The 27,754-nt window shown below is 42.4% G+C and overlaps 1 protein-coding gene across 1 annotated transcript; it reads left to right on the top strand.

The window, feature by feature from the left end:
* Nucleotides 1–11,761: 11,761 nt before the first annotated feature.
* igsf5a (immunoglobulin superfamily, member 5a) lies at nt 11,762–26,124 on the top strand. The gene is made up of 8 exons (XM_066651812.1): nt 11,762–11,807; nt 15,368–15,682; nt 21,979–22,269; nt 22,971–23,096; nt 24,113–24,137; nt 24,618–24,706; nt 25,061–25,128; nt 26,016–26,124. Exons 1-8 carry the CDS (start codon nt 11,762–11,764, stop codon nt 26,112–26,114), a joined length of 1,059 nt encoding a protein of 352 aa, XP_066507909.1. The 3' UTR covers nt 26,115–26,124.
* Nucleotides 26,125–27,754: the final 1,630 nt, after the last annotated feature.

Raw genomic sequence — 27,754 nt, 5'->3', positions numbered from 1 at the left:
TCCCAAACTGCAGCTCAGTGTTGTGGAAGGGAATTAGGGAACAACATGTTCATGCCAGTGCTTCACACCCTTCCCCCTTCTCGGACCTCATATGGCTTTCTTTAGGATTTTCGGCGGGAAAATGTTTGCCTCCTGTTGGTTGAGAGTCCTCTCTCTCTCTCTCTCTCTCTCTCTCTCTCTCACTCTCTCTCTCTCTGTTTGTGAGATAGAGAGGTGTGTGGGGGGGGGGGGGGGGGGGGGGAGTGGGAGTGGCCAATGGGTTTCAGATAACAGAGCCTGGGGGGGCTCTCAGGCAGAACAGCTGCAAATTTGCCATCCCAGTACTCCAGCAGCCAAGCCGCCACAGTGTAACAGGGCAATGCAGACAGGAAGGAAGGAGGGGGGGTCTGTTACAAATGAGTGCAACCTATACAGTCAAGGAGGGGGACTTCGAACTGGCTCTGGAATGCATGTGATCATCGCAACAAGAGAGAGAGAGAAAGGAACTCTTGAAGGCAAAAAACAAAAACGTATTGTCATCCCTTGAATTGCCACTGGATCATACTTTTACATTTATATTTAATTGACTTTAGGGCCATGTTACACATGTAATGTAGTCTGCTTCGCCTCTTAACCCTACAGCCCCTCAACGTAAGCCCATGCTTTGACCATTGAGCACTTTGTTAACCCCAGAGGCTTAAGCAGATCTCACTGCAAATAACACAGCACTTTCAACAATTAAATATCCCACCATTATTTAGTGCCCTATTTCCTATTCAACTCTTTACAGGACACTTGCTTTCAGTTTCCAAAGAGATCACCAAGAATACCTTCAAAACCTGCAAAGTTAGGTCTTAGAAGTGTGTTGGGGGGTAAATGCACGGCAGCTGAGGTGTGTTTGGGTAACTCACTTATGTGAATGAATGCCTCTGTAAGAGCACAGCAGCTGTTGGAATATCAATGACATATTTAGCAACACTTGTGGGAGGATGATTAAAACGGCTTTGTCCTGAAGGGGTTGATCTATAATTTAAGCTGCAGTGGGTGCTATTTATTCTCCTTATAGTTTCTGTTTAATTCATGCTGGTTACTGAATAACTGACGGCAGTAACGAATATATTTAAAGGCAATAAAATGTAAGGTGAATATACCCAACATTTAAGGGAGTTAAGGGCTCCTAGCTGAAAAGGAAAAGCAGCTAAAGTAGGACCGGTATTATGCGCAATAGGATGCATTTGATTGGAAAGATTAAGTTCTTAAGGTGACCTTGAGGTATTTCCAGTGGCTTGCACAAAGCCTCTTTGAGGGGCAGCACTTCCTCCACCTGTCACCAGCTCCGCTCCTCACACTTGTTTTTACAGATGATACAGTGCATTTTACCTTGAGATCTGTGGTCACACAGTGTTCAAAACAACAATAAGATTTAAACAAAGTTGTTGGGCGGAGTTTAGAGGTAATTACATCATATTACACCATTTCCCAAGCTGTTTGTTAGATAATAAATAGTCCATCTGCTGGACCGGCCACTTCTTAACCTCTTGAACCCTGGGATTATTGATAAGTTAATAAGGCTAATACATTTGTGGCCAAAATCTTCATTCATTATTTCATTATAGTGAGGGAAACAAGTCACACTATTTAAATACACATTTAAAACTGTTCATTTGATATATATATATAGAGCCCCCTCCAGGGTGTGTTCCCGCCTTGCGCCCAATGATTCTGGGTAGGCTCCGGACCCACCGCGCCGGTTCAGCGGTTACAGACAATTAGTGAATGAATATATGTATTAACAATTACATTTTGACTGCCATTTTCTTGAAATAAGCAACAAATCTCTTGGTAGAAAGATTCCACAGAGCTGATAAAATCAGATTGTATTAATGATTTTAGGCCTATTTCTCAGTAATAAGTATAAATGATTTAGTAACTACTATGTATCTACTGTGTAAATCATGACGTTTTACAGATAAGCAATTAAAATGGCAGCGCATATTTTGACCCTTAAAAGTGAGCTCTTTGCTCAGGTGGACACTGGTCTGTCTCAACATGGGAGCGAGTGTAAGCCTGTACAGCTTATACAACATGAGAGATGGGTCTCTACAAGGACACAAAGACTGATAAGAGGGCTACAGCATGGGGATGTCCCCACTGTAACACTCAAGTTTAGACACAGTCAGACCACACGTTTCTACATTAGAAAGTATATTTTAAATCTACTGTAATTCTAAATGTATATGTATATCTAAAATTAAGGACTAACCTGTTTAGGCCTTCACTGTAAAAAAAAAAATATCCATAAAATTTACGGTAAAAAACTGGCAGCTGTGGTTCCCAGAATTTCACCGTAAAAAATACACGGTCACGTTTTTGGTGATTATACATTTTACATTTAAGAACTACTTTTCTGTTAAAAAAAACAGATATACACCGTTAAAAAAGCCATAGTATGTACATTAAAATAACAAAGAAATATTTTGGCGGCACGGTGGTGCAGCAGGTTAGTGTCGCAGTCACACAGCTCCAGGGACCTGGAGGTCGTGGGTTCGATTCCCGCTCCGGGTGACTGTCTGTGAGGAGTGTGGTGTGGTCTCCCTGTGTCCGCGTTGGTTTCCTCCGGGTGACTGTCTGTGAGGAGTGTGGTGTGTTCTCCCTGTGTCTGTGTGGGTTTCCTCTGAGTGACTGTCTGTGAGGAGTGTGGTGTGTTCTCCCCGTGTCCGCGTGGGTTTCCTCCGGGTGCTCTGGTTTCCTCCCACGGTTCAAAAACACACGTTGGTAGGTGGATTGGCGACTCAAAAGTGTCCGTAGGTGTGAGTGTGTGAGTGAATGTGTGTGTGTCTGTGTTGCCCTGTGATGGACTGGCACCCCCTCCAGGGTGTATTCCTGCCTTGTGCCCAATGATTCCAGGTAGGCTCTGGACCCACCGCGACCCTGAATTGAATAAGGGTTACAGATAATGAATGAATGGATGGATGAAGAAACATTTATTTGCCATAAAATTAACTGTGTAAATTGTGTGAAAAATGAGAGAATGGAGACTGAGATATAGCTGTATTTAGATAGAGCCAAACTGCATCCTATATCATTCATTCATTATCTGTAACCCTTATCCAGTTCAGGGTCACGGTGGGTCCAGAGCCTACCTGGAATCACTGGGCGCAAGGCAGGAACACACCCTGGAGGGGGCGCCAGTCCTTCACAGGGCAACACACACACTCACACATTCACTCACATACACGGACACTTTTTGAGTCTCCAATCCACCTACCAACGTGTGTTTTTGGACTGTGGGAGGAAACCGGAGCACCCGGAGGAAACCCACGCAGACACAGGGAGAACACACCACACTCCTCACAGACAGTCACCCGGAGGAAACCCACGTGGACACAGGGAGAACACACCACACTCCTCACAGACAGTCACCCGGAGGGGGAACCGAACCCACAACCTCCAGGCCCCTGGAGCTGTGTGACTGCGACACCTACCTGCTGAGCCACCGTGCCGCCCTGCATCCTATATTCAGCCTTTAAAAGCAGATATTGCTAAAAGGAACTTTCCTGACTAACACACAGCTCGTCATAACATGCACAGAAACACACACACACACACACAATTACACAAAATAATCACCACAATGCAACCAAAATCAAAAAGTCTCAAAGACAGAAAAAACAAAGAAACTTTGAAAATATGGAGAAGCAGGGCATGCTGGGAGCTCCCTAATGAGTTTCAGCTCCTCCCAGTCCTTGGACACTGGTACCGCCCCCTAATGTTTTGTGCATTTAACAGTAAAATAATGTATTTTTTTACAGTAAAGAGATGTAAAAATGAGCATTTTGGCTGATAAAGGTATTTACGGTATTTCACTGAACAGAAATCATTTTAGAGTTCACAGTCATTTACTGTCATGGTTTTACAGTTTTCCACCGTAAAATTCACAAACATTTTTTACAGTGTTCAGTTGAGCTCCTGAAGTCCTAACCAATGGGAGAGCTCACTAGTCTCTGTCTAATTAGATACAACAGAGGAACTAAGTCAATGTTTACAGGCTAAAAAGTTTATGTCAAATTTGTTCAAAACTATATCTACATATTTTGTATAACGGCCTTTTTATTTAATAAGTAAGTAATAAAAAGCTCTGTAAACTGTGTGGGGACTGTTCAGTGTTTTCATTTTTATTGTCTCCAGATATAGTTCTCCTCTGTGAAGCTGCTGGATAATTTTGCTGATTAATTGGTGAACATTAACATGTTTCTCCTCTGTGGTCAACACCAGGTCCATTCTTTTATTCTTCTCCCAACGCTGTCGTGCCTGTGACTCAGTGATAGATTAGAATAATGCTTTAGGCTATTGTCTGCAACTCCATAACCCCAGATCCAATTAACTATGAATGCATTCAAAGTGAAGTCAATGACAGACGTGTGGTGACATTGTCTAGTGCCTTAATGTAAAAAAAAAAAGGTCATTAGGTCAAGAAAACAGAGCTTTAATTGTGCTGCAGATTACAAAGTGATTGAGGCACTTTAAGTGCTTTATTTACATGTGACTAGAGCCAGAAAGCCTGATGAAACAGGAGCGCTGGATAATGTTTAGATTATGGTTCACTACCTTTTCCTTATGGTCAACTGCAGGCTATTGTCTCACTACAATCACATGGAAACAATGGAGGTAACAATGCGGCAATATTCCTGAAAAAAGACCATGACGCTAAGTCGTTTACTTCAGGTAATACAAGGAAAGATGGACACAGAGGAGCTGCTTAATGAAATAAACGGGTCCAGTACTTGTAAAAGGGGCATTATCATGTTTAAATGCATGCTGTGGGCGTGGCTTTGGGATCTCCCTCCCCCATAGGGCACACTGTACTTCTGTTTCCCGCTCAATCCTCCCTCTTAACTCAAGGGTCTTCGATATGGTGTATTTTACACGATAAAATGTTTCATCTTTGTGTTCGTATCTAGAGTCCACACTTTTAAAATGTGTTTTAAATCAGAATCATTAATAATAAGAAACCACACACTTGTACATTCACTAAGAGACAATTTTATTAAGTCCATGACCCTAAGGAAAACAAATAAAATGTTCTTAGATTTTAATGAAGAATCGTCAATAAATTAAATTACAAAATGTATTTTTTAAATCCGAATGATTGTTAATAAAAGTGGCTGCTCTCGAGGGCCGGCAAAAATATTAGTACAATATTTGAACCTTTAAAGAAAGTGAGAATAGTCAATAAATATAATGCCTTTTGGAAAAAAAACATGGATTTAATTTTTACAGCTTGGCATCTGTTCTTACACAATTTATAGAGCAGCTGGTTATGTTCAGACAGAAGGCAAATGATTAAAAACAAAAGGGTGATTCAGAAGGCATGGATTTACTGAGCAGCTACAACTATGGAACATGTACATTCTCCAACCACTAGAGGGAAACAAAGGCTAAGCCTGAGTGAGTCACTGGGCCTGTTCCGTCTGAAGTGCTGCAAAATGGCGCCTCTATGGTTCGGGGCTGATATAAAAGTCTTGTTTATCCGACAAAAAAAATGTTTATCTGTATATGTGCTTTATTTTTTTATTTTATTTAGTCTTTAGAAGAGTAGCACATTTTTACACAGACCCCAGGAGACTTCAGTTCTACCACATTTACTAATAATATCACAGCCGTTTACAACTACTACATTCAGTAGCACCGTGCTAACGCTGCGTAACCTCACTTCATGTGAACTGACACAAGCCGAGAAATGAATCTAAAAAGCCTTATTCCAACAAGCATCAGTGGTCACAAAGACTGCTTCAGTCTGTCATTGTAGAAATTGTAATGAAATGTATTAACAGATGCTTATGTACGTATATCTGATCTGTCATGAAATACGTGTATATTTATCCCGATGTCTTATGAACCAATAAGAGCAGATGTAATATATATATATATATATATTGTTTTCATATTTAAATGATGTACCCATGTAAAAATAGTTTATGATGAAAAGGAGCAACACAGATACTCATTACATTTGTACACACCCAGTATATGATTTGTAAGTATTTTACTTCACTGGTGGCGGTGTTTTGCTAAATTCATAGAGTGTGACTGCCTCGTAATTGATGAATTATGCTGCGTTCCATTTACCTTGTACGTCAGATGTTGGAGTTGGGAATGACGTCACACCAAAGATGACCATGTTCCAGTTAAACTTTCAGAAAAACCCCAGGCCTCAGTGTATTACTGTTAGCTTTTTTCCCTGTTAGCATTCTTAGCGATACCAGAAGATAAGAGCACATTATGCAATATTTTACGCATCCAGACACCATGGAAACTCATTCAACTTATATAATAAGACACAAATAGCTGGAAGCATTAATAAACCGTATGATACTACTGCTTTTACACACTATTAAAATGTGGGCAGCCATCTTAGATTCTGAACTCAGGCTTGGTGGGCCTTCCCCTACTTTCCTAGTAGGAAATTTCCCACTTGAAACTCCATCATCCAAGTTCAAATGGAACGCAGCATTAAGATGATTCATTCTGGATCACAATCAACACTACAACTCTTCGTCGAGGTGCTGAATGGAGCTTCATCACTCCATAACACAGCCCCACTGCTCCACAGCCTAATGATGCAGGCTTTTTTACCCCTCTAGTCGATGCTTGGCATTGGGCATGGTGGTCTCAGGTTCATTTAATGCTTTTCAATTAGCCGAGAGCAATATAAATCCCTGAATTCACTGATTATAGAGCCGTCTACAAACTACGAACGCCGCGTATTTCGTCTGCTATTGGCTACAGAGTGACCACTGACTTGTTTCATGTTTTCCAACACATAACCTTGTGTGCTGACCTTGTGTTTTTATCTACCCCCACTGAGTCTAATCAGAAGTGTGAGCCATCGTCTCACGTCTGTCCGCAGTTGGAGAAATCACACTTCACCTGCTTTACACCTGCCCCATGCTCCACTAATGCACTGACCCCTGCCCACTCCCTGGAGCCGGAGCTGACCAGTACAGCTATAGAATCAGGGCATACTAACACCTTTACTTCTCATCATCTCAACTCATCACACCACACAGCAGGACCACTGACAGGTCCAGTCTGTTATTCTGACAACTGAGTGTGATAAGACCCCAGCTGCTCTGCGGACTCCATCAAATGCTTTAGACATGAAAACACCATGTATATTTCTACTGGACGTTTCAGAGGATAGTGGATATACACCGTAATCGTTACATAAAGCTATCAGTATATACTTCAGCCTTTTAAATTCCTGTCTTTATTAAATTCACATTACAGCTACATGGAAAATAATGATACGGATTTTGCACGCTGCACTGTAGGGGAACTTAACGAGTGAGAGGTTTTAGTGGTGGCTATAGTACGTCTGAAGTGTTTAATGTCGGTAAAAGACCTTCCAGATTCATGAAACACTTCTACAATTGCAGTAATATCAGATTTAGGCCTAAAACATATCTCTTTAAAAACATTCATGGTGAAAAGATAATTGCAGGGTTTTATAAGGGGCTGGAATCCCCCGGTGTTCGGTTCCTATCACCATTACTGGAATAAAGGAAGAAATTTGAGTCAGTAGGGTTCTCTCTCTCTCTCTGTCTCTCTCTCTCTCTCTCTCTCTCTCAGTCTCTATCACTCTCTCTCTCAGTCTCTCACTCTCTCTCAGTCTCTTTCAGTCTCTATCACTCGCTCTCTCTCAGTCTCTATCACTCTCTCTCTCAGTCTCTCACTCTCTCTCAGTCTCTATCACTCTCTTTCTCAGTCTATCACTCTCTCAGTCTCTTTCAGTCTCTCTCAGTCTCTATCACTCTCTCTCTCTCTGAGTCTCTATCACTCTCTCTCTCAGTCTCTTTCACTCTCAGTCTCTCTGTCTCTTTCATTCTCTCTCTGTCTCTATCACTCTCTCTCTCAGTCTCTATCTCTCTCTCTCTGTCTCTTTCATTCTCTCTCTGTCTCTATCACTCTCTCTCTCAGTCTCTTTCACTCTCTCTCTGTCTCTATCACTCTCTCTCTCAGTCTCTATCTCTCTCTCTCTGTCTCTATCACTCTCTCTGTTTCTCACTCTCTCTGTCTCACTCTCTCTCTGTCTCTCTCACTCTCTCTCCCTCTCTGTCTCTCTCAGTCTCTCTCTCTCTCTCTCACTCTCTCTCTCTGTCTCTATCTCTCTCTCTCTGTCTCTATCACTCTCTGTTTCTCACTCTCTCTGTCTCTTTCACTCTCTCTCCCTCTCTGTCTCTCTCAGTCTCTCTCTCTCTCTTACTCTCTCTCAGTCTCTATCTCTCTCTCTGTGTCTCTCAGTCTCTATCACTCTCTCTCTCTGTCTCTCTCTCTCAGCCTCTATCACTCTCTCTCACTCTTTCTCTGTCTCTTTCACTCTCTCTCTGTCTCTATCACTCTCTCTCTCTGTTTCTCTGTCTCTATCACTCTCTCTCTGTCTCTATCACTCTCTCTCTGTCTCTATCTCTCTCTCTCTCAGTCTCTTTCACTCTCTCTCTGTCTCTATCACTCTCTCTCTGTCTCTATCTCTCTCTCTCTGTCTCTTTCATTCTCTCTCTGTCTCTATCACTCTCTCTCTCAGTCTCTTTCACTCTCTCTCTGTCTCTATCACTCTCTCTCTCAGTCTCTATCTCTCTGTCTCTATCACTCTCTCTGTTTCTCACTCTCTTTGTCTCACTCTCTTTGTCTCACTCTCTCTCTGTCTCTCTCCCTCTCTGTCTCTCTCAGTCTCTCTCTCTCTCTCTCACTCTCTCTCTCTGTCTCTATCTCTCTCTCTCTGTCTCTATCACTCTCTGTTTCTCACTCTCTCTGTCTCTCTCACTCTCTCTCCCTCTCTGTCTCTCTCACTCTCTCAGTCTCTCTCTCTCTCTCACTCTCTCTCAGTCTCTCTCTCTGTGTCTCTCAGTCTCTATCACTCTCTCTCTCTGTCTCTCTCTCTCAGCCTCTATCACTCTCTCTCACTCTTTCTGTCTCTTTCACTCTCTCTCTGTCTCTATCACTCTCTCTCTCAGTCTATCACTCTCTCTCTGTCTCTCTCTCTCTCTCTCTCAGTCTCTATCACTCTCTCTCTGTCTCTATCTCTCTCTCTCAGTCTCTATCACTCTCTCTCTGTCTCTATCACTCTCTCTCTGTCTCTATCTCTCTCTCTCTGTCTCTCTCTCACTCTCTCAGTCTCTCTCTCTCTCAGACTCTTTCACTCTCTCTCTGTCTCTATCACTCTCTCTCTCAGTCTATCACTCTCTCTCTGTCTCTATCTCTCTCTCTCTCAGTCTCTATCACTCTCTCTCTGTCTCTATCACTCTCTCTCTGTCTCTATCACTCTCTCTCTCTCAGTCTCTATCACTCTCTCTCTGTCTCTATCACTCTCTCTCTCAGTCTCTTTCACTCTCTCTCTGTCTCTATCTTTCTCTCTCTCAGTCTCTTTCACTCTCTCTCTGTCTCTATCACTCTCTCTCTCAGTCTCTTTCACTCTCTCTCTGTCTCTATCACTCTCTCTCTTAGTCTCTCACTCTCTCTCTGTCTCTATCACTCTCTCTCTCAGTCTCTTTCACTCTATCTCTGTCTCTATCACTCTCTCTGTTTCTCACTCTCTCTGTCTCTCTCACTCTCTCTCTCAGTCTCTCTCACTCTCTCTGTCTCTCTCACTATCTCAGTCTCTCTCTCTCTCTGTCTCTCTCACTCTCTCAGTCTCTCTCTCTCTCAGACTCTTTCACTCTCTCTCTGTCTCTTTCACTCTCTCTCTGTCTCTTTCACTCTCTCTCTGTCTCTATCACTCTCTCTGTTTCTCACTCTCTCTGTCTCTCTCTCTCCCTCTCTGTCTCTCTCACTCTCTCAGTCTTTCTCTCTCTCTGTCTCTCTCACTCTCTCAGTCTCTCTGTCTCTCTCACTCTCTCAGTCTCTATCACTCTCTCTCCCTCTCTGTCTCTCTCACTCTCTCAGTCTCTCTCTCTCAGTCTCTTTCACTCTCTCTCTCTGTCTCTTTCACTCTCTCTCAGTCTCTATCTCTCTCTCTGTGTCTCTCAGTCTCTATCACTCTCTCTGTCTGTCTCTATCACTCTCTCTCTCTGTTTCTCAGTCTCTATCACTCTCTCTCTCTGTCTCTATCTCTCTCTCTCTCTCAGTCTCTTTCACACTCTCTCTGTCTCTATCACTCTCTATCTCAGTCTCTATCACTCTCTCTCTCTCTCTCTGTCTCTCTCAGTCTCTATCACTCTCTCCCTCTCTCTGTCTCTATCACTCTCTCTCTCAGTCTCAATCACTCTCTCTCAGTCTCTATCACTCTCTCTCTCTCTCTGTCTCTATCACTCTCTCTCTCAGTCTCAATCACTCTCTCTCTCTCTCTCTGTCTCTTTCTCTCTCAGTCTCACTCTCTCTCTCTCTCTCTCTCTCTCTCTCTCTCTCTCTCTCTCTCTCTCTCTCTCTCTCTCTCTCTCTCTCTCTCTCTCTCTCTCTCTGAACTGTTTTACATTTCAACATCCTGAACCAGTTTTATTTATGAATGAATTATGGAGAAGGTTTGGAAAGTGGTGGAAGCCCGGCTTTAATACATCATCCACAGTTAATGTGAGTAACACGTGTTGAAGAGTGTGATATATAAGAAAAAAAGTGAACAGGAGGATGTTGTGGCAGTTATAATATTTTGTTCAGAGCATCCAAACCCAGCAGGACAGGGGCCATTGTAACAAGTCCATTTGTGTTGTGCACTTCACCTGCCAGTGGTTTTAATCTTGTTGCTGCTCAGTGTGAATGGCTAGTGGAAACAGTCCAACTGCTCAAATCCCTATATCCGCACATGCCATGTTGGGAACGTTTTCCTTGTCCACAAAGAATATGCAGAGTTTTTGAAGATGAAAAAATGTCTGGACTTTTTAACAAAAGTAAGAGCAGAAAGTGCACGGTGAGATTTGATTCCATTCAGTCGAGACACAATAGCCTGGCTGCGTCATGTTGACTCAGATTGGGGCGTTATTGTCTGCAGCAGGTGTTTTGTATATGCCTCTTATATAAGGGGTGGAGCTTCAGATCGGCTGGAAGTGAGAGTGGAGGTTGCCTTGAGGGCGTGTCAGTTTCGGTGGATGTCTGAAGCGTCATCCAGAGGGTTTTAGAGTAAACAGGTGGGTCGGGATGTCACAGCCCCCAGTGGTCGTCCCCCTTTAAGACCACTCGGGTCGCCATGTTGGTAAAGACTCGGTGCCTTGTAAACATCGGTGTGAGGTGTTGTTATGGCTGAGTCTTATGCAAATCACAGCTCGACTGTGGCTGCTCTTCTCACTTTCATGAGATAAGGAGGGTGCCAGGCGGGTGGACTTTGGCCTGCTTTAGGTGAACTAAGCGGAGGTTATTGTTTCCACACCTACTGTGTGAAGTAAAAGGAAGTTGCGGGAGGTTTGCCTTCTTGAACAAGCACTTAAGGTAAGAATATATGTGTGCGTACGTGTTTATTTGTTTTCCTATTTGGACAGCCCTTTGAAAATGTTTTTGCCTTTAGGGCTGACATTACTTTATATTAAGAGATGCTATAGTGAGAAATGTTGGGTGTTTATTTGTAAGGCTACATCTTCCATCGCAACACACACAACCTTCTATAAAAGCTTATTTCAACGAGATTTAATTGTTGTAACACTTCCTAAGGTGAAACAGACTATTGACAAACACTGCTGACAACTGATGCTTGTTGGAATAAGCCTCTGTAGATGTTTAGATCGGTTAACGTCATGTTTACGTGTTAACGTTGTGTGTAACATGCTTTACAGATTGTTATGTGCGTTTATGAAGGAGCATGGACTCTCTCACCCTCACTGCTCTCCTGCTCTTCTTCACAGGGGGTGAGTATTCATGGTCACAGTTTACTCCTGCTTTACCGCCACTTCACCTTTCAGAAAAGGAAAGGTTCCTGAAAGATATCGGATTTCAAAAGGGCAGAATGCAACGAGAGGGATACAATAGAGGTGTAAAACTCATGAAAGTGCTTCCAGGCTCTGTTCACCTCTGTCTACATCTACTTTCACCTCTGCTTTGACACAGCGCCTACAGGCCTCACTCGTGACCTTTATTGTTTTACTGTTATATATCATCACGGTCCTTGTCGTGTTTTGTTTTCATCTGTAAATATCAGCTGTGGTATCCTAATAAATGAGATGGTCCATCCATCCATTCATTATCTGTATCCCTTATCCAGTTCAGGGTCGCGGTGGGTCCAGAGTCTACCTGGAATCATTGGGCACAAGGTGGGAATACACCCTGGAGGGGGCACCAGTCCTTCACAGGGCAACACACACGCACTCACACACTCACACCTACGGACACTTTTGAGTCGCCAATCCACCTACCAACGTGTGTTTTTGGAGTGTGGAAGGAAACCGAAGCACCCAGAGAAACCCACGCAGACACAGAGAGAACACACCACACTCCTCACAGACAGTCACCCGGAGGAAACCCACGCAGACACAGAGAGAACACACCACACTCCTCACAGACAGTCACCCGGAGGAAACCCACGCGGACACAGAGAGAACACACCACACTCCTCACAGACAGTCACCCGGAGGAAACCCACGCAGACACAGGGAGAACACACCACACTCCTCACAGACAGTCACCCGGAGGAAACCCACGCAGACACAGGGAGAACACACCACACTCCTCACAGACAGTCATCCGGAGGAAACCCACGCAGACACAGGGAGAACACACCACACTCCTCACAGACAGTCATCCGGAGGAAACCCACGCAGACACAGGGAGAACACACCACACTCCTCACAGACAGTCATCCGGAGGAAACCCACACAGACACAGGGAGAACACACCACACTCCTCACAGACAGTCACCCGGAGAAACCCACGCAGACACAGGGAGAACACACCACACTCCTCACTACTTACTAAAACTCCTGAATAGTATCACAGAGGATAATACCTGGGACTATTTTCCAGTCAGTAATATTGATAAACTTATTGTAGTGTGTTTATTGGGATTATTCATATGACTTTAATCCCTACGGCTTTAAACCAGCTAAAATACTCAGTTTATATTCCTCATGTTTGGTCGAGGCAAATCAGGAAGGAGTCGCCGCTGTTTTGAAATTCTCCGCACTCAGCGTTCTGCTTCTGTTTATTTCTCGTTAATGTTTGTTTTGTGAAAGTGCTGCTCCATCGTCTTGTCTTATTCTGTCAGATGGATAGCGATGCTAGCAGTAAAATGAGATGTTCATCATGCACAGGAGAGCGACTGCAGCTGCCTTTGAAGCTCTAATTCATCACTCCAGCTTGAGGAAGGCCCACTTTTTCTTCACTAATCACTGCGTTCCCTTCTCAGGAAGTGATTAGACCCTTTAATATGCGCTGTTATGTTTATCAGGCCACCGCAGCGGCGCCTGAGCTCGCTCCGGAGCTACAGTGTTAAGGAGACAACATGCACAATTTTTACAGTGAAATCAGTTCAGCTCAGGACTGGGGGCTGGAGCACACTTCTCACACGTTTACCACGAATATGCTGTCGTTTGTAAAGTAATAGAAGCCTTACTTATTTTTGTGTTTATAAAATGTATAGCTGTACAATTATAGCTTAACTCTCCGTAGACTACTGTCAATATACAGTACTGCTCTTTACAGTTACGTATTGGACTCCTAGTAAAAATGGGGCTTCATCAAGTATTTTATAATCAATCTATTTGCTTATTACTTTAAGGTAGTGTTGCTCTCACACCGCTCCAGGATCCCGGGGCTGTGGGTTCGAGCCCTGCTCCTGTGATCGTCTGCGAGCAGTTTTTGTTGTGTTCTCCGGGTGCTCCAGTTTCCTGTCACAGTCCAAAAACGTCCAAGCGTGGACAGACGACTCAAAGGTATCAATAGGTGTGAATGTGTGAGTGTGTGTCACCCTGTGAAGGACTGGTGCCCCCTCGAGGAAGTGTTCCTGCCTTCTGCCCAGTGATTCCGTGTAGGCTCCAGACCCACCGCAATGAATGAATGAATGAATTATTATTCATTTATTCTCTGTAACCCTTATCCAGTTCAGGGTCGCGGTGGTCCAGAGCCTACCTGGAATCATTGGGCGCAAGGTGGGAATACACCCTGGAGGGGGCGCCAGTCCTTCACAGGGCAACACACACACACTCACTCACACATTCACTCACACACTCACACCTACAGACACTTTTGAATCACCAATCCACCTACCAACGTGTGTTTTTGGAGCATGGGAGGAAACCGGAGTACCCGGAGGAAACCCACGCAGACACAGGGAGAACACACCACACTCCTCACAGACAGTCACCCGGAGGAAACCCACGCAGACACAGGGAGAACACACCACACTCCTCACAGACAGTCACCCGGAGGAAACCCACGCAGACACAGGGAGAACACACCACACTCCTCACAGACAGTCACCTGGAGGAAACCCACGCAGACACAGGGAGAACACACCACCCTCCTCACAGACAGTCACCTGGAGGAAACCCACGCAGACCCAGGGAGAACACACCACACTCCTCACAGTCACCCGGAGGAAACCCACGCGGACACAGGGAGAACACACCGCACTCCTCATAGACAGTCACCCGGAGGAAACCCACGCGGACACAGGGAGAACACACCACACTCCTCACAGACAGTCACCCGGAGCGGGACTTGAACCCACAATATAAATGAATTGATTTGTTGGTTTATACATACATATTTATGTATGCCATTATTTAGTCATCATTTGTGAGAGTGTTAGGAACACAGTGAATGTTAGAACTGAGCTGCTCCCTCATGATGTGGAGATATGTCCAGGTAAAATATATAAACCAACCATGTTTCACGTAAGAAGACGGCGGTGTATGTTTAGGGCGGTGGTGGTGAGGGGTTTTATACTTACTGCCTTTGGACTACTGCATCAAAACATCTGGAATATGGATTGGATATTTATCTGTGTTACTACAGGAGATATATCAGAGCAGGTAATCAATAATGAAATATGTGGCCAATTATTTTCCTAATCCATTTTTCAAAAAATGTAGTGGCTTAATTGTTGCAGCCCTAGTAACAAGCCACCATTACCCTTTTATCTACAATGTCTAGGGGCTTTTCTCTAATGTTATAATAGCAATAGCTCCAGAGGTATAAAGCCTTCCAACTTTGGGCTGTGGAGAACAGGAACTTCCATCCTGGAGTGAGGGAGAGGTGTTCGTGATCCAGAACTAATCATTCCCAACCAGCACCTGACCTCACTAGTGTTCTCATGGCTGAATGCCATCAAATCCTCACAGCAATGTCCCAACATCTAGTCCCTTCCCAGAGTGTACTTCTTCCTCACCTTTACATGATTTGGACACTCCCCACTCCGTGTGCTTCAGGTAAGAGTGACCACAGCAATGCTGCTGTCTTCTGTTTTCCTCAGGGGTGACCGCTCAGGTGCAGCTGGAGCCCCAGACTGCGCTGGTTCTCCGAGGTTCTGACGCCAAGTTTAACTGCAGCACACGGCAGCCGGGCTGGACGGTGATGAACTGGTCACTGAACAGCCGTCTGGTGGTGACCATCGTGGAGACGACCGGCGTGCTGAACAGCAGTGAACGCTTCTCTGTCGTGGATTATTCCACCGCTGCTGAAGCCAAGTGGGAGTTTATCATTAGGAACGTGTCCCGAAACGACTCTGGCCAAGTCAGTTGTCAGATCCTGAACGGCGATCAAGTGACGGCTAGACTGAGCGTACAAGGTGGGTCTGTAGCTGTGGACCAATAAAAATGCTCCAAAAATACTCTGAGTAAAATTTGTACAAACTGTGAGAGCAACTGAAAACCTGCAATGCACCCAACTTACAACTAAACCTTTTCAAATCAGTGTCCATAAATATGTGGACATAGAGGTTATATGCATTTGTATATAAAGGTTTAAGTGGCTAAAGTAAAGACCCCACATATTGAATTCAGTGTATTTTTATGCAGTAGCTATACAATGTATAAAATTGCTGTAAATTTACAGCAAGTCTGCTACAGTATTTTACTGTAAATCGCAGTATTTACAGTAAATTATTGTATTACTCAATTACAGTAATATGCTGTAAATATGAAATACAGTAGGGTTCCTGTAAAAATACAGTAAATGGCTGGGAACTCTGCTGCCAGTATTTTACTGTAAATCACAGTATTTACAGTAAATTATTGTATTATTCAATTACAGTAATATGCTGTAAATTTGAAATACAGTAGTGTTCCTGTAAAAATACAGTAAATGTCTGGGAACTCTGCTGCCAGTATTTTACTGTAAATCACAGTATTTATAGTAAATTATTGTTTTATTCAATTACAGTAATATGCTGTAAATTTGAAATACAGTAGTGTTCCTGTAAAAATACAGTAAATGTCTGGGAACTTTGCTGCCAGTATTTTACTGTAAATCACAGTATTTACAGTAAATTATTGTTTTATTCAATTACAGTAATATGCTGTAAATTTGAAATACAGTAGTGTTCCTGTAAAAATACAGTAAATGTCTGGGAACTCTGCTGCCAGTATTTTACTGTAAAATTTACAAGAAATTTTTTTACAGTGTAGTATCATTAATGGTACATTTCACGTTAAAGTAACACTATGGAAGATCTGATATTTTTGCTCCTAGATTCCAGTTGCAGAGTCTAATTTTTTAAGACACTGTCCCAAAATCAAGGGGAGGGAGGTGAGGTGTGGTTTTCTACCCTCCTCAAAAAGTTACATAGTGCAGTTTCTTCAGTGCCGAGCCTGTTTTAGCAACAACAGAGGCTCTGTCCTTCCCATTACAGGCCAGTGGTGCATCTCAATAAATTTGAAGCTGTAATTTTCAGGTTAAAATACTACACAGTGTTTTTTAATGTCAAACAGTAAACAGTATTTAACGGAACATTATCCATATCCTAAAGCCATTTCTTAAGAATAAATAAGAGCTCAGTGAAATCCTGAGGTAATTCTTAAATCTTTATGGCTCTGTAAACGCTACACTGTTCAAATGATGCACGTATTGTGCTGGAGCACTTTGTACCGCAAAGATGGTGAAAAACCTGATGTAACCTACAGTCACTGTGTCAGTGCGTACTGTCTGAACACCAATATTAAGTTACAACCCCAAGCTGATCAGATGAATGCGGTTTTATGTGATCTACAATGATCAGTGTTAATGCAGATGACCAGACTGAGCTTATCAACACAGGGCACTAGCCACTTGCTTTGTAGCCCCACTCTGCTAATGACCAGTCATGCTGGGTTTCCACTGCCCTCTCAAAACGTGGTGACACACATTGGGCAGAACTGCTGTAGAACGGCTGTAGTTCTGGTTCATTTTCCTCATTTTCTAGTCATTTGATGCCAATCTAAATCATGTAACGTGGCTAATTAGCTTCTTTGCTTGTTAGTTAGCTTCATTAGCCAACACGAAAACGCCTGCTGTTTTCCTTTGTTGTTGTTAAGTCATGCACAGAGGAGTATCATTAAACAGAGAAATGCAGGGAAATTATATTAATTTTTGTCATTTGACAGATGTCTGAGTAAATTCTAAAATGGTTTGAAATGTTACAAATGGCTTTAAGCTTTGATTTGGTTTTAAAATCTTTCCTCCTTCAAAAAGATAGGAGCCTTGTGTGTTATGAGTGGAAACAACTGCCCACAGGCATTGACTAGACATTCCTACAAGTGTACATTTGTACATTAGTACAGACCACACCTCTAAAGGCAGAAATGGGGAAGTAGACTCAGGGAGTGGATGAATATGAGAAAATGACGTCAGCTCACAGGGTTTATTATCGCAGTACAAACACACGCTAGTGAGCAATTCTTCACAAACACTAGGGACAGTGAATACATACACAACCAGAGCAGTGGGCTGCCAATCACTTTGACGCACGGGGAGCAGTTTGGGGGTTAGGTGCCTTGCTCAGGGGCACTTCAGCCATAAATGAATGTTTATTTGCTGGTCCTGGGAATTGAACCATCTACCATTCCCCCTCAAGCCTGCTTCCTTAACCTTGAGGCCATGGCTGCCCCCTTATTATGTAACTTCAAAATATGTGGTGGAGCTTTAAAGGGTTATCACTTTAGAATAAGACTACACTTATAAAGGTTTATAAACGCACTGTAAAAAATTTGTAAATTTTACAGTAAAATACTGGCAGCAGAGTTCCCAGCCATTTACTGTATTTTTACAGGAACACTACTGTATTTCAAATTTACGGCATATTACTGTAATTGAATAATACAATAATTTACTGTAAATACTGTGATTTACAGTAAAATACTGGCAGCAGAGTTCCCAGCCATTTACCGTATTTTTAGAGGAACACTACTGTATTTCAAATTTACGGCATATTACTGTAATTGAATAATACAATAATTTACTGTAAATACTGTGATTTACAGTAAAATACTGGCAGCAGAGTTCCCAGCCATTTACCGTATTTTTACAGGAACACTACTGTATTTCAAATTTACAGCATATTACTGTAATTGAGTAATACAATAATTTACGGTAAATACTGTGATTTACAGTAAAATACTGGCAGCAGAGTTCCCTGCCATTTACCGTATTTTTACAGGAGCACTACTGTATTTCAAATTTACGGCATATTACTGTAATTGAATAATACAATAATTTACTGTAAATACGGTGATTTACAGTAAAATACTGTAGCAGACTCACTGTAAATTTACAGCAGTTTTTTACAGTGTGGCTTAAAAATCTGTTTAATAAAGGCTTATTAATTAGCTTGTAAACACCTTAAAACTCATTAATAATCATATGTAACCCAGAGATAAAAAGGGAGACAGTGACCTCTTTTTCCTCTAATGTCGAGGTGAAGAATAAGCTGAAATTTCACATGTCAAGGTGCACCACATTATCATCAGTGTCTAAAAACATACTCTAACTGAGGTCAATTCATTACACTTAGTTGTTAAAGGGTTAAACTGTTAACAGATATGTGATAATGAGTTAATGTCGATGGATGGAGGAGATAAAGTAAGGTAAGTATCCAGAGATCTGAGGTTTAACAGTGTAGATAGATGTGGGTTCACTATTTGGCAAACAGCAGGTCACCGTCGCACTTTCTGTCTATGGGTTAAAACAGATGATTATTAATGACTTTTAATGCATTCACAGCCAAACATACAACCAAAACTGTAAACCATTTATAAGCCTTTTTCCCCAAGTGGTGCCCTCAAAGCAGCTGGAGATCTGGAGTTGTGTTGTGAAGGGGGTGGCGAGGGTAAATACCTGTGTGTTTATGTGTGTGTTGATTGTTATCGCAGCGGTTTGGCGTTTCGCAGTTTATTCACTTCGAGGTAAAACAAACAACTCAGCTACAAGGCAGAATCCCCAAAGGTCCAAATATGATGGAGCGTGACCCAGATTGGATGATGCTACAGATCTTTACTAATTAATGTCCTTATTAGCTGGACAGCACGGGAGGTGTAAGGAGAGGTCCGCTCTGACAGCGTTGGAGGCTAAATTACACACCCTGGGATTTCAAAGAACAAGTCAGCAAATGTGCTCATGGATGATTGGTTCCAGTGAAGTGTCAAAATAGAAGTTAGAGCACAGCTCCAGCTCACTTACACACACACACACACACACCGGACGTACAGTACTGTGAAGATGCCTTACCAGGCCACAGTCACAGCACCTGAACGTCAGAACGTGCAAAATCCACGGAAAGTATGTGCAGCTGGTTGGAAGCTCTAAAAGGAAATAGACACAAAAGCAAACACTGTGAATGTTCTCTGAAAAATGGACTGGCCCAAGGGTACCATGAGTGATTTTGGGCCACATGTAAACCCACCCCTCAACGTTTTAGAAATGATCTTTATATTAGGGCCACTGTCAGTCACTGGTCCTGACCTTTCACCCCATCATGACACCCCTAGACTTTCCACCCCAGAGCCTAGACACCAACGTCATCGAATGTGTTTGAGACATGGCCCGAGAAGAGCAAAGAAAACGTAATCAACTTCTAAAACTGCACTTTACAGGTGTGTGGGGGGTCTGTTAGTGTCAATTTGTTCGGAAACAAAGCGAGAGCAAAAACAGAGCACTGGAAATACAGAAGCAAACTGTTAAATGGAATTGTTGAGGCTTTCAGAAGGACTCAGGTTTTGTGCCAGTTTTGACCATTGCTTTGACTTTTGTTGGAAACTTAACCACGTTTATCTTTGGGTTTTCAACAAAGAATGTAAGAAAACTCGTAAAAGGATAAGCGTATTGGTTTGGACACACACACACACACACACCAGGCTAGCAGTGCTGTGCCTCTATGAAGAATGTGATTAAAGTTTTTTTTTTTTAGCTGTGGGCTTCGTGTAAACACTCACAATGGCTTCTCATCAGGACATGACAGTGCTAAGTGTCCTCATACTTCTTCTGGATTAAACGTTTTTCCCAGCGCAGCGCTTCTCCCACAGGAGCCGCAGATGAAAAAGTGGAAAGCGGGTCCAAAATGGGCTCTAAATGACAAAGAGTACAATAAACAGCCCGGTTACACAAGTGCAGTTCAAAAGCTACGTTTTGGACTCTATATCATTTCAGGGGGTGAGGGTGGGGGGAGAGCGGGATCCAAGCTGTTATTATTGGATCCATCCAGGAAGCTGTTACACGCACTGAAGAGGGCTGATATCTTAATCTGTAAAGACAATCCTGACAAACCGAGCTTCGTTTTACTCCTTCAGTTCCGCTGGTAATGAGTTCTGTATCTAAACACCTTTTCCGTTATTTCTCTTTAAGAAGTAGCAGTCGATTTCATTAAGCAAGTCTTAGCTGAGTCTCAAATGAGGCTCTTTCAGCGCCAAATTCAATACTAGGTTTTACTCAATAGCGTATACTTCACTTTTGTATAATTGCACATTACATGGACCCTAGCTCAAGTCTTTCTAAGCCAGAAACTTGATTTCGATTCTATAAGAACACTTAAATAAACCATAAGCCTCTACTCCTCTGGGAAGATGTTGGAGCATTGCTGTGAGGATTTGATTGCATTCCACGATTAGTAATAGCAGGTACTGAATGGAGCCTCATCACTCCAGAGAACACAGTCCAATGCTAATGAGCTGTAAGGCCTTCTAGCCAACGTTTAGCATTGCTCAGGATGACCTAAGGCTCATGAGTGGCTCTGTACTTCTCCATGAGTCTTTATTCTTCTTAGAAAACTGGTATTAGGGGTTGGAACATGGCTGTGAAGATGTTATCGCATTTAATGATTAGTGATGGCATGTACCGAAGGTGTTGGTTGGAGGTCCCTCACTCCAGACAGCATACTTCCACCACTCTGCCGTCCAGTGCTGGGGGCTTTATACCATTGGCATTGGGCTTTGTGGTCTCAAGCTGATGTATGGCTTTTTTCAGATCATCCAGTTCGACTGGTCAGTGCTCTTCTATATATTTAAAGGAACACTACATATTATATCTACAGCTTTAAGAATACAGTGATGCTCCACTGAGCTGTAATAAGGAGAATAGAGCCTCTGTCGTTGCTACTCTTGGCTCAGCACTGAAGAAACTCCACTATGTAAATTTGGGTGATGAGCAAGCTCCATCACTCCAGAGAGCCTAGGTCCCCAGCTCTACAGTCCAACGCTGGGGGGCTTATACCATTCCAGCCATTGCTTAGCATTGGGCAGTGATCACAGACTCGTGTGGCTTCGTAGAAAACAGATATGGCTTTGAGCATCATGTGACACTATTGGATTGTTTTGATTGGATATTGATGCAGCAAACATCACTTTGATATTTCCAGTGCACCATAAGCCTTCTCACTTACAAATGTGTTGCTCTAGCGCTCCTCGGTGGTCAGCACTTTTCAGCATCTCATGGGAAATCACAGAGTTACACCTCGGAAAAAAAAGTTAATCACTTATTTGTTGGCACACAGTATAGATCACAGTGTTAAATCAAGCACACAAATCCATCTCAGTGAGTAAGTAAGGTACAGGACGAGTCTGTCTGGATGACTAGGACTGTCCTGCTGCTAATTGACTGTCCTCTGCTTCTTGTGTCCAGAGAGTGGCTCTGTGGAGATTGTAGGGACGAACCGGACCGCTAAAGAGGGAGATCAGGTCAATTTCCAGTGTGTAGCGAGGGGCTGGTTTCCCACTCCACAGATTTCATGGACTTCAGATGGTACGTTGGTGGACCAAGAGCTCTTTAACACCAGCTCTGTGGAAGTAGGCACTCTGTTCAACTCCAACAGCACTCTCACGTTCACAGCGCTCAGAAACACATCCGTGGAATGTTTGGCATCCATACCAGCCTTGACCTCGCCTCAACGGAGCGCTGTTTTTCTCACTGTTGGTGAGTAGTGTTGATACTAGCAAACTGACAGAACTGATTAGAGTGACCACCAATTCCACGAATTTTACAGTAATAAGATCACACCTGTTCAAACATACACTGATCAGCCTCTTCCTTTCTGCACTCACTGTCTACTTTATCAGCTCCACTCACCATATGGGTGCACTTTGTAGATCTACAAGTACAGACTGTAGTCCATCTGATGCTCTACATACCTTGTTAGTCCTCTATACCATGTTCTTCCATTTTCAAGACCCCCACAGGAGCCACCGTGAACGTTAGTCAGATAACATCTTGAACGCAATTAAGCCTTCATAACTAATGAAAGGGTTAATTTACATATATCGTACACGTATTGCCACAATCAACAGGACCTACTCTATCCAACCATACTCAAAAAATATAATAAATACTATAATGTGGGGTAAGGTATTACTGAGTAACCTGGCACAAAACAAACCAGCATCTCACTGATTGCATGCATCATAAGTCAGGAAAGAGTTAACTAACAAACACCCTGTACATATAATTACAGCAAACAGCAGGTTATAGTCTATCTCCGCCGTAATTGTCTGTATGACATGAGTAATCAGTCTTGATACATAAGCCAGGGAAGGGTTAAATGCAAGGTGATATAGTGCAATTTTTTAATAAATGGATATCACTTTAATTTTCTAATTATTTTCTCATCCTAATCACAGAGAAGAAGCCAGTGTCCCAGGACCGGACCGTGCTGATAGCTGTGACAGTGTCCATCAGCGCGGTTGCACTTCTGATCCTCATCATTATCGCTATTGTCTTGTGCTGCAAAAGGAGAAAAAAAGCGAGTGAGTTCGGGCTACAGGGTGGGCCATTTATGTGGATACACCTTAATAAAATGGGAATGGTTGGTGATATTAACTTCCTGTTTGTGGCACATTAGTATATGGGAGGGGGGGGAACTTTTCAAGATGGGTGGTGACCATGGCGGCCATTTTGAAGTTGGCCATTTTTTATCCAACTTTTGTTTTTTCAATGGGAAGAGGGTCATGTGACACATCAAACTTATTGGGAATTTCACAAGAAAAACAAAGGGTGCTTGGTTTTAACGTAACTTTATTCTTTCATGAGTTATTTACAAGTTTCTGACCACTTATAAAATGTGTTCAAAGTGCTGCCCATTGTGTTGGATTGTCAATGGATTGTGATTGGATTGTCTCTTCTCACACTCTTCACACACTGATAGCAACACCACAGGAGCAATGCTAGCAGAGGCTAGCGCAATGCTAGCACACCATTGTTTTTCTTGTGAAATTCCCAATAAGTTTGATGTGTCACATGACCCTGTTCCCATTTAAAAAACAAAAGATGGATCCAGTCAGATGTCTGACTTCAAAATGGCCGCCATGGTCGCCACCCATCTTGAAAAGTTCCCCCCTCCCATATACTAATGTGCCACAAACAGGAAGTTAATATCACCAACCATTCCCATTTTATTAAGGTGTATCCACATAAATGGCCCATGTTGTAGAAAAGTTTCAGGGAGTGATTGCTCTGCATTCACACTCTGAGGACTTAGCTTACACTTAATACGAGTATATTATGCATTAGCTTACACTTTACACTTTTATGAGTATATTATATATTATGGGTGCTTCTGGGTATCAGTCATTGAACAGATATCATGAAGTTACAGGGGAACGAGGTACAGTATGAATGCAAGTGTACAAATTAGTCCAGGGTGTGAGGGGAAAGGGGTTAATATCCAGGTCACATGATAATTCTATAGCTTTATTCAGGGTGAGGAAGAGCATTATGTAGCTTTCTGAGGTTAATATACTCTTACTTCTCTTCTTCTTTTCAGAGTCAAACTATCAGGAGCAAGCAAGGTATGTAAAACTGGCAGCAAAGAAGTAATTTGAAAAAAATGTGCTTCTACAGCTAAAAGGTTTATGTGACCAATGTGTAAAGTTTGATATTTTACAGCAAACCATCAGAGACCTGCAGTAAAATAAAAAGTATAAAGTCACAACGCTAATATCTGCTAGCACACCCATTGGACTTCTAATAATATGTTAGCACTGAGATGTTTTTGTAGAAATATATTTGAAAATGATTGTAAAAGACATGATGTATTGTTTGAAGCTTGTAAAAGACATGATAAAGTTGACCTTGCAGTTTTAAAGAGACTCCTTCAGGATTAAGTACTGGCAGACCACTGTTTTACTGTTTTCCATTTCTAAAATCTAACATGCTTCTGTTACTTGTTAGCTATATTAGCCTTGTAGCTCAGGAGACATGGGACTTCCATTTTCTGGAAGACTCCTTGTTGTCGGTGAGCTGCTAAAAGGTTTTGATTGTTCTGGTAGAGCACACTCGAGATCTCAGATAGAGGAGGCCCCACACGCTGGGGAAGGACAGGGGCAGGATAACCTTGGATATGCTACTGAGCCCAAAGGTGAGCTGTATACACTCTCACACACTTTTCACTTTCAGTTAGACTTTCAGTTAAGCCTTACTTAAAGCCAGGATCGTTGCTGAGAGTGGACCAGAGGGGATTTAAAGTGTTTATTAGATCAAAAACGGGTTGGCTTAACAATGTTATATAGATGTAATGTAGGAAAAACTCATCACTAATGACAACGCCTTGGTGCGAATGAAGCACAAATAACTCAAATTAAAACTCCTGCCAAGAGAAATTAGTCTGAGGAGCCAATGGTCTATATACAGTATGAAAATCGATGGCCGTGACAGGCTTTGAATATGATAAAATATAGAATTAATTATCTTATTTTTGGTTTGTTTTTTACAGCAAACGATGCCAACAGTGAATACACTGACAGTGGGTTCTGGCAGCCCAATTACATCAGCACTATTCAGGTGACATTACCAGTGATGATCTTTTGATCCTTTTTATACCTCATTGCTCACTATCAACTCAACTGGCAGTGGCCTAATGGTTAGATAGAGTGACCAGATCTGAGATGGTGAAAAAGAGGACGCGTCTCGGGGGGGTGGACGACTACTGACGTGCAGACTGACCAATTAAATGTTTACAGAGAAGGTTATCGACCAATAACGGTAGCTCTACAGTCAGACCGTCCAATCAGAAGATTTTAGGCTACTTCACCACGCCCCCTTCTCACTCAAGCGAACCAATCGGAGTCGGGGAGGGCGGGACTAGTTTGTGAACGAAACTTCTCGAAGTTCTATGTAAGCTCTAGAAAAACAAAATGCCGGACGTTTGTGAAATTCCGCCCGGACATTTTTTTAAGTCTAAAAAAGAGGACATGTCCGGGTAAAAGAGGACGTCTGGTCACCCTAGGTTAGAAAAGAGGGTTTAGGGTTGAAAGGTTGTTGGTTCAATCCCCACAACCGGTAGAAAAACGGAGGGCGGTGGGAGTGAATGAACAGCACTGTCCTCCTCCTTCAATCCACGACTGAGGTGCTCTTGAGAAAGGCACTGAACCCCCAAACGCTTCCCAGGTGCCAGGGATGGCGGCCTGCCGCTCTGGGTGTGTGTTCACAGCCCCTAGTGCACTAGTATGTGTGTGTGTTCACTGCCACAGATGGGTTAAATGCGTTCATTGTACGTTGGAGAAAAAAATTAACATTACAAGATAAGAAGAGTATTTCATCCATTCATTCATTTGTCCATTCATTTTCTGTAAAGACATCATCCTGTTGATTTAAGGTGTAATTAAGTATTCATGCACAATTTTATGCCAGAAATGTATATTTTTAACTATTTATATTTTTATTTTTAGATCCCTGGTGAAAACAGTAACCAAGAGGCCAATCCTGTTCGTGTCGTTCCTACCTACTACAATGGTGTCAGAAAACACAGACATGTAACTATAGTGTAAATAGGCGATGAACAAATGTGTCTTAATGTAAAAACATATAAATAGAAGATGTATTTTTATATGCATTACGTGACAAACCATTTCTGGATATGCATCTTATATTTCTTCCGAAATCAAGAGTATTAAAAGGGACATCGTTCCCACTTGCTGCAGTGAAATTTCTTCCTGAGAGGGTTTTAGACTTGAACTTGAAATATTTTTAGCATGGCATTTAGCATTAGCATGGTGACCTTAAGCTCATGTGCCGCTGCTTCAAAGGGTGTCTAATATATTTATTTTAAAATATTCAGAAGATTTCAGGGACTAGGAGTAGATGTATTTTGTGAGCTGTAATGTCTTTAAGGCTGAAAATGTAACGGAGTTAAAAAAAATCCACTTAGTTACTAGAGTATATCTCATATTTACTGAACCATTTTGCCTTAACAATGGAGGTGGCATTATATCTTAGCTTGCCTTCCCGAGTGTCTTGTGTTTTTACGATTTTATGAATTAACTTAAAGATTTTATATGGCAATATTCCTTAATTGCAGATACTGCAGACAGTAATAAACCTTACTAAATAGATTGGTAATGTTACAATTAATTCTTAAGTTATGATAAGAAACAAGAGCTTAACTTCAAACCGAATTCCTAAAAAGTTGGGACACTAAACAAATTGTGAATAAAAACTGAATGAAATGATGTGGAGATGGCAAATGTCAATATTTTATTCGTAATAGAACATAGATGACAGATCAGAAGTTTAATCTGAGGAAATGTAACATTTTAAAGGAAAAATATGTTGATTCAAAATTTCACAGCGTCAACAAATCCCAAAAAAGTTGGAACAAGTAGCAATAAGTGGCTGGAAAAAGGAAATTGAGCATGTAACGAACAGCTGGAAGACCAATTAACACTAATTAGGTCAATTGACAGTGTCTTTCTGAAGCCAACATGGTAAGAGGATCACCAATTCCACCATTGTTGCGCAGAAAGATAGTGCAGCGATACCAGAATGGTGTTACCCAGCATAAAATAGCAAAGACGTTTAAGTTATCATCATCAACCGTGCATAACATCATCAAAAGATTCAGAGAATCTGGAACAATTGCTGTGCATAAGGGTCAAGGCTGTAAAACTCTACTGGATGCTCGTGATCTCCGGGCCCTTAAACGTCACTGCACCTCAAACAGGAATGCCACTGTCAAGGAAATAACAGAATGGGCTCAGGAATACTTCCAGAAAGCATTGTCAGTGAACACCATCCACCGTTGCCAGCTGAAACTCAAAGAGGAAGCCATTTCTTAACAAGCTCCACAAGCTCAGACGTTTGCACTGGGCCAGGGGTCTTTTAAAAATGGAGTGTGGCAAAACGGAAGACTGTTCTGTGGTCAGACGAGTCACGATTTGAAGTTCTTTCTGGAACACTGGGACGCCATGTCATCCGGACCAGAGAGGTCAAGGATAACCCAAGCTGTTATCAACGCTCCGTTCAGAAGCCTGCATCACTGATGGTATGGGGTTGAATGAGCGCTTGTGGCATTGGCAGCTTGCATGTCTGGAAAGGCACCATTAATGTAGAGAACTATGTTCAGGTTCTAGAACAACATATGCTCCCATCTAGACATCATCTCTTTCAGGGAAGACCCTGCATTTTTTAA

This window comes from Hoplias malabaricus, chromosome 18, assembly GCF_029633855.1.
Source record: "Hoplias malabaricus isolate fHopMal1 chromosome 18, fHopMal1.hap1, whole genome shotgun sequence".
NCBI lineage: Eukaryota > Metazoa > Chordata > Actinopteri > Characiformes > Erythrinidae > Hoplias > Hoplias malabaricus.
The sequence above is the reverse complement of the archived record's forward strand: the minus strand, read 5'-3'. Positions and strand labels throughout refer to the sequence as shown.